This window comes from Mus caroli, chromosome X, assembly GCF_900094665.2.
Source record: "Mus caroli chromosome X, CAROLI_EIJ_v1.1, whole genome shotgun sequence".
In the NCBI taxonomy this organism is placed as follows: domain Eukaryota; kingdom Metazoa; phylum Chordata; class Mammalia; order Rodentia; family Muridae; genus Mus; species Mus caroli.
In genome coordinates, this window is record NC_034589.1 from 101,246,314 (window position 1) to 101,254,504 (window position 8,191).

Genomic DNA, 8,191 nt, shown 5'->3' on the forward strand with positions numbered 1-8,191 from the left:
TATATATATATATATATATATATATATATATAGAGAGAGAGAGAGAGAGAGAGAGAGAGAGAGAGAGAGAGAGAGAGATGGGCTATGTTCAGGTACCTGTCAGAGTGTAGATTCAGTATATTTTCAGGACTGACCTCTTCCCTGGGGAAGACCACCTGTTCCACCCCCAACTTTTCTCACTTGCCTGTAGTTCCCTATGTAGGGTTGAAGCTTCACAGGCTTTTCTCAATCCAGTTCGTCATGTGCATTGATGTGCTTGTTTGGCTAATGCTTTGGTGTTCGTGTTGATGAGAGTCTATGGGTATAACTTCTGGCATTACTAGCAGAGACAATCTCACAGCAACTTCCCTGATCTTCTGGCTCTTACAATATTTCATCATCCTCTTTTACAGTGTTCCCTGAGCCTTATGTGTGGAAGTGTTTTGTAGATGGATCATAGGGACTGGGCTCAACACTCTGCATTTTGATAGGGTATAGTTTCTGTAGCGATCTCTGTCTGTTGCAGGGATGTTTCCTTAATGAGGGGTGAAGACTACACTTCTTTGTGGGTTTGATGGCAAATGTTTACAGATTTTTGTGCAGGATTATGCTGGTTTAATAAGTTAGTAATTGTAGATTCTCCTCTAATTTATTATTCTCCTCTTACATGATTTAATTATCTATGATCATATCTTATACACTGTATAGTGACTTTTATTCTTTTCCACCAGATTTTAATATTCAAGAAGAGAAAGGGCACACACCTTTTTCCCACTGTCTGTTCTATGGCACTATTATTAAGGTAACCATTGATTACCATGCTATATATATAGTTTCTGATTTGTGGATATACATCTTGAAAGAGCTAACCTAGGAAAAATAATGAAACCCTTAAGTAGAATTGAGCAGAATAAAAATGGAGAAGAAAATTAATATAGATATAAACTGGGGTAGAAAATACAAAATGTAAACTGGGGAGGTAGTGAGAGTACTCGTGCAGAAAATAATCACCTAACCTAAGACATGTTTATTGAGCACTTATTGGATACTAAATTTATTACTTATACTAGCAGAGTAAATTCTCATACTAACTCTCCACATATGATATGATGATTATTGTCATTTTTAATGAACATAAGTTCATGTTCTGTGGCATCTGGGTCTGACTTCATATTTTACTTAATACATTTTTCCTCCAGATCAAGAAGTTTTGTTGTAAATGACAGAGTTTCTTTAGTTTCAAAGGCTGAGTTATACTCAGCTATGTGCATGCACAGTCGATTATTTATATATTCATTGTTGATGGGTATATAGCTTGATTCTGTACGCTGTCTAAAGGGAATGATGGCAAAATAAACACGGGAGTGAAACAGTTTTGTTAAAATACTAATTTCATTTCTCTTAGATATATAACACAGAGGAGGGATTTTGAATCGTGATAGGTCTATTTGAATACATATTAAAATATATGATATATGTATTAGAAACTGCAGTCCTCTTTTCATAGAATGATGTCAATGTATATTCCCTCCAATAAGGGAGAAAAAAATCTCCTTTTTCTCTACATCTTCATTACCTTTAAAATTGTTTTAAAAGCTCTTTGTAATGGTTTGAGTGATATTTCATGTTAGTTTATAGTTTTCATTTCCCTGGTGATTTGTGATGTTTGTACCTCTTCTTACACCTCTATTCTGCCATCTAAATTTCTCTATCACTTAATTACAATCATCACATGTGAACATATTTCAAAGATAATATTTATTTTCAGAGTTGGTCAGTTTTGTTAATACTTCTTCAAATATCCATGCAATTTTTAACAATAATGTATAAAGATTATAGTACCAAGTTCTATATTTTTTATTTGAGAAATAGCAGATCTTTAACATCTTCAAGCTGAATGCCTTTTATATAAAGTGAGATCCACATTTTTAGACAAAACATGATATTTTACTTACCAGGAGATTTACTTACCAGGCAAAATAACAACAATAATTCCTTCAAGGGCTGAATCATGCACACTTCAAACCACATGGAGTTGATAATCCAAAGCAGGATGTTTCATAATTCTCTTTTCATTTTCATTCTTCCCACGTATCTTTAAAGTCGGTTAAATCCTTCTAGATTTCAGCAGCCTTGAGGCAATGATCCAAGTCCCTAAGCTAAAATTTGTTTACCTCAAAAAAAGGGTCATGGGCCCAGCTGAGTCAGCCTTTGGGGGATTTGATTCTCTGTTCTGATGCTCTGCTCTCTTGTCTTGGATAATTAAGAGGTGACTAAATGGCCCATGTAAATGGAACTATTTAAAGAGAGGCTGGCTGCCCACTTATTTTCACAACATCTGGGAAGGATTTGAATCAAATCACTGGCCCCTAAATGATGCTTCAAGGACAAAAGCAATGCTGACTGTATCCGAGTCATATGGAAAGCTTTGTGAAAATAGAATTTTCTGGCCTTACCTAAAACATGTTGAATCAAAATCTCTAGAGGAAACACCTGGAAAGCTGTATTAATGTTTTTTGCTGTTGTTGTTTTAAAGAAAACGTTTTCCTCACATGGGTCTGAAGATCCCTTATGTTTGGGAAATAGTGGTGGAAATCAGAGTTTCCAAAGATTTAACTAAGTTTAATTGTTAAAATACAGGTCCTGAGGGAGGGGCTGAGATTCTTCTGAATTTCTAACAGTCTTCCTTCTTGTTGGCTTAGACATTTTTTGTAACAAAGTGCTGGATTATTTTTCAAGTTCCTTCTTGTTTTACTTTTCTGCACTTTCTAGAACATTGGTTTTCAACCTTCCTAATGCTGTGACGCTTTAGGATAGTTCCTCATGCAGTGGTGATCCCCCAACCACAAATGTTTTTTGGTGCTACTACATAACTGTAATTTTACTAATGCTATGGATCATAATATAAATATCTGCATTATCTTGTGGTCTCAGACAAACCCTGTGAAAGGGTCATTGATCTCTAAAGAGGATGTAACCTGTGGGTTGAGAACTGCTGTTATAGAACCTGTAGTATATAAATCCCCACTCAAATCAAAATTCTATTAATACTAATATATTTTTATACATGTGCTTTATTTTTTTATTTTTCCTATACACAATGGATTTTGATCATACACACATATACAACTCCATCCCACCTTCTCCAGGCTTCCCAATATGGCTCCCTCACAAATTTGTCATCTTCTGTTTTGTTTTGCGATTTTAAATAATATACTGAGTCCATTGCAATCTGCTTCCACTGGAGGGTGGGAAACCTACCAGGAGCCATACCAACAAAGAAAAATATTTTCTCTCCCCCTAGCAGTTATCAACTGCCAGTAACTCCTCATCTAGGGACAAGGCCTTGTTCATACTGGAATTTTGATTGGATTAATCTTGAGCATGTGAACCTAGCTTCATATAAATTCATGACTACAAAAAGAATCTTAATTCACATATAGGAGGGCCTCCAGATGGGTTATTGGTAAAGGAGTCTCCAGAGAAACACCCCCTCAAAGAAAAATACAAGTCAGGCTACTGCTATTGTTTGTGGTTGCCCACTGTAGTTAGATGGTCATATCCTATTATTGCTGAAGATACCACATATTTTGGTTGTAATACATATAAGAATTAATTTTAAACTGACTTGGAAACTTCCTCCTGGCTAGCCAGCTTTTATTGTGAGGGTGATACTATTAGGCCTCTGGAAGAAAAAGACATTAATAGTCTTCTCCATGTTGTAATACTAACCTGGGGATGGAGTAGGGAAGCCATGCACTATGGTGCAATAGTGGCACAAAGATTGGGGAGATAAACAACTACATTCTGATTGGGTTTAAGGTCTGTTCCATAGAAGGAAATTCGTGAATGACACTGTAAACCTTACCAAAAGCTTATGGCTAGAAAGGCCATCAGCCCTAGAGGAGATTCTACTGTGTTCTTTTGCTAAAACATGATCATATTAAAATGCTTTCTAAATATTTGTTTGTACCCACAGCTCTGTTATGCTCTCAACCTTGGTTAGAAAAGGCTCTTTTTGCAGTGGGAAGCAATTAATGCAGAGACTCCTAACTGACAAAAATGCTAAAACTAAGTGACCATGACTTCTTAGCCCTAAGCAAGATATCTATATCACCCCAAAAAAGTGAGGCTCAGGAAATATTAAGGAAAAGAAGAGTAAAAAATTTAAGACCTAGATGATGGGGAGGAATTTGTGAAGTGATGTCTTCTGGATATGATGTGACCATTAAACACTAGTTTTTCTTATTTGAAAATGCTAGATGTAACAAGTTTATTTTCTTTTACTTGCAGGCTTGCCTTTTATTCAGTCTCTCTTCTTTAATGAAGATCTGAAAAAGTCTTGGAAAAAAAAAGAACCATCAAAATAAGTCATCTTTAAACAGTGGCAGAGCCAGCCTGCCCTGAAGCAGACCTTTCTTCTCTGGGTTCCAGATGTCTCTTCCCAAAAGAACATGAAACGTCCTTCCAAACACCTGTAAAGTGATAACCATCATATAGGAATTTGAGAAGTTGATGTATGACATAGTTATGAATCAAGTGAGAAATATCCAATTTCCATGATGTCCTGGCCTGGAAGACCTTACCACAAAATAAACAAGAGGAGACCATTATAACAACTTTTCATGTGTGCTTGCACAACGGATTTCTGTGGTTATGTATACAAAGCTGAGGCATAAATACAGCCAGGTTTTTTTAGACTTCCCAAATCATGTGTAGAGGCTACCAATTGTGGCTAAAGTTTGTTTTATAACTCTGTCTCTCTGACTTGTGGACAGTACAGAAGTTATTTGTGGATTTAGATTTTGGATGACCAGTAGGCAAAGAAAATTTCTCTTGGAAATAATCATGACTGATAATTTTACATGTAACAAGACAGATGGAGACAATACAGATTTCCGGTACTTCATTTATGCAGTGACATACACTGTTATTCTTGTGCCAGGTCTCATAGGGAACATATTAGCCTTATGGGTATTTTACGGCTATATGAAAGAAACCAAAAGGGCTGTGGTATTTATGATAAACCTAGCCATTGCTGACTTATTACAGATTCTCTCTCTGCCACTGAGGATCTTTTACTACTTGAACCATGACTGGCCATTTGGTCCTGGTCTCTGCATGTTTTGTTTCTACCTGAAATATGTAAACATGTATGCCAGCATCTACTTCTTAGTCTGCATCAGTGTGCGAAGATTTTGGTTTCTCATGTACCCCTTTCGTTTCAATGACTGCAAACAGAAATATGACTTGTATATCAGCATTATTGGCTGGCTGATCATCTGCCTTGCCTGCCTGCTCTTTCCTCTCCTCAGAACCAATGATGATACTCCAGGTAACAGAACCAAATGCTTTGTGGATCTTCCTATCAGGAATGTTAATCTGGCCCAATCTGTTGCCATGATAACTATTGGAGAGGTGGTTGGGTTTGTTACTCCTCTTATGATTGTTTTATACTGTACCTGGAAGACAGCTTTGTCATTACAAAATAAATATCCCATTTCTCAACATCTTGGAGAGAAAAAGAAAGCCCTGAAGATGATTCTGACCTGTGCAGGGGTGTTTCTAGTTTGCTTTGTACCTTATCACTTCAGTTTTCCTTTAGATTTCCTGGTTAAGTCCAATGAAATTAAGAGTTGCTTTGCCAGAAGAGTGATTCTAATATTTCATTCTGTGGCCCTGTGTCTGGCAAGTCTGAACTCCTGTCTTGACCCAATTATATATTATTTTACCACTAATGAGTTCAGAAGACGTCTTTCAAGACAAGATTTGCCTGATAACATCCAACTCCATACAAAATCATACAAAATTGCAAGTAACCATGCCACTTCTGCCGTGGCAGCTGAACTATGCTAAATAAAACCCAGAACTGAACATGGCCTGGAATGCAAATTCCAGAACACATTTGCAGTACCCCATCAAGACAGTATTCACAGGAAGTATTCATAACATTTCAGTGTGGTCTATATTACTTACATGGGTAATGCACATATTTATGACAATACCTGTTTAGAATATTGTATTTCAATATCATTGCTGGTGACATGTCCATGAGGTAATGTTGGACCAAGTCTTTAAGACTTAAGTGGTAAAATTTTGATAATAATGCGCACATATTCTCTCAGCTAGAGTCATCAGCTTTATCTGTGAACCTAAGTCACAAAATCAATTACTAACTCAAGCCCATTTTAAGCACTGAGTTTTCTTACCACAGTTGCTGAATCTATGTTCAAAAGGTGTGCAATTGTCCATTTGTAGTAGTGATCACAGTTTGCATTCCAACAACATATTTAGTTGTTTTTAAAGTGGGGTGGGCAAAACTTTATGTATACATAGTATTATAAAAATAGGGTAATTGTTATTTCCCAAGTGTGATTCTATTGAAGGATTTGAAACTCCAATGCTTTATTTCTTCAGTTAGTTTTAATATGAAACATCATCTGTCACATTACTTATTGAATGAATTTCTGAAATCAGGCTTTGGTACACTTAAACTAAGAACAACAAACATTCATGACACATAGTAATCCTCTATAATTGTATAAAATGCTACATTGAATATTCCCAGGGCAGGTAGTTTTCTACAGTTAAGCCAACATGAGTCAGATGGCCTTTATGCTTTAGAGAAAGGAAAAAGGTGACAACCACAATTCTGGCTCTCTGAAACTAGGTCCAAAGAATACCTTCAGGTATGTATGAACATGCCTAGGAGAGGGATAGCTTTTCATCATAATTTAGAATTACATTGAAGCAATCTGATAGGTTATTACTACATTTACTGAGCCTATGGAAGAAACAGTGCACCAATTAGTCACTAAGCTTGGGCAGAGTGAAAATATGAACCAAAGTTAAGTATAAGTCTTAAAAATCACTATTGTCCTTTAAATATTCTCCAAGGTAAGTGGTGCCTATTAAGGCATCTACACAAGCCAGAGTATGACATAAAGACACTGGTCATGTGGACTTTTAAATCTGCACTTTTTCAGTTAAGTTATATGATTATTAAGCCTACAAAGATTACCCCTCAGAAACCTTTGAAAGCAATTCTTTCACCTTTTGAGAAAAGTGTGGATCATTCCAGCAGCCATATACATCCTTACAAAAGCTATGTCTACTATCTGTTTGGTACTATTGAGCAGGAAAAACTCAGGTATGTGGCTGTAAGCACTGGAATATTCTGAAGCATGATATACATTGTAAATACGATTACTTTCAGAAATCTTAGAATAAGAGAATGGGGATAAAACACTCTTCTTTACATTGAGAAAATAAAGAAATCAAGCAAGACATACAGTTTTAGGGATATAGTTAATGATACTATATGTTTTAAGGAAAACTCATTAAATGGACATGAATTTTAGCTTCTAATACTAGTGGGAAACCTCTAAATTTTTGTCTGAGTAAGTAACAAAAATGTAGTGCTTATGTTTGAACAGTTTATGAAGATAATAATGTATTAGAAAAATGAGTTTGTGCTGCTAGCAACAGTGTATATATATGTATATATATATGTATATATATACATATATATACATATATATACATATATATATATATATATATATATCCTAATCATTCCTTGTGATGTACATATGTTTTGATGTATTAAATAAGTGTTAAATTTTGTTTTCAAAAAAAGAAACTATAAATGTGTGTGGTCTATTTGTTTTAAAGTGATTTCTGTTTGATTGTAATTTTGTATCATAATGAGATTACAAGTAATCATTTGTGAAACTATGAAACAACTGTGGGTGCTTGAAATAGTACTCACACTTAAAATATCTATGCCTACTAATTTTTGTAGTCTGTGTTACAATTTTTAAAGTCACTTTGGGAGATCACTGTTGGAACTTTTTCTAACATTGATTTAACTATACTCATACCATTTTTTAAGGGAGAAGAAATACTTCTAGGACATTATTGACCACTGTAAAGTAGTTGAGATTACAGCTCATTTGTTAGATATTCCTTCTCCATCATTTAGTGATAAGTCAAATGTCTAATGATTTTATGCTATTTATCTACCCAAATCTGTCTATCTGTATTTATATTCAGCATCTGAATACGGAATCAGAACCATTTTTCTGATTCTTCAACTTCCTCATCAGTACATTTGAATTTTTCTCCATCCCCTTCTCCTTCTGATCAACTTATTCATAATACGGTGCTAATTATAATGTTAACTTCATATTAATTTACCAAGAAATATCTG

The 8,191-nt window shown here is 35.2% G+C and overlaps 1 protein-coding gene across 1 annotated transcript in view; it reads left to right on the forward strand.

The window, feature by feature from the left end:
* The window catches only part of Gpr174 (G protein-coupled receptor 174), a 30,875-nt gene extending 23,420 nt beyond the window's left edge, over positions 1-7,455 (forward strand). Inside the window, exons 3-4 of the mRNA XM_029473426.1 lie at positions 711-781; positions 4,273-7,455. Of these exons, the coding sequence (XP_029329286.1) occupies positions 4,789-5,835 (1,047 nt within the window). The 5' untranslated portion in view covers positions 711-781; positions 4,273-4,788 and the 3' untranslated portion in view covers positions 5,836-7,455. The remainder of the gene's footprint in view (positions 1-710; positions 782-4,272) is intronic.
* Positions 7,456-8,191: the final 736 nt, after the last annotated feature.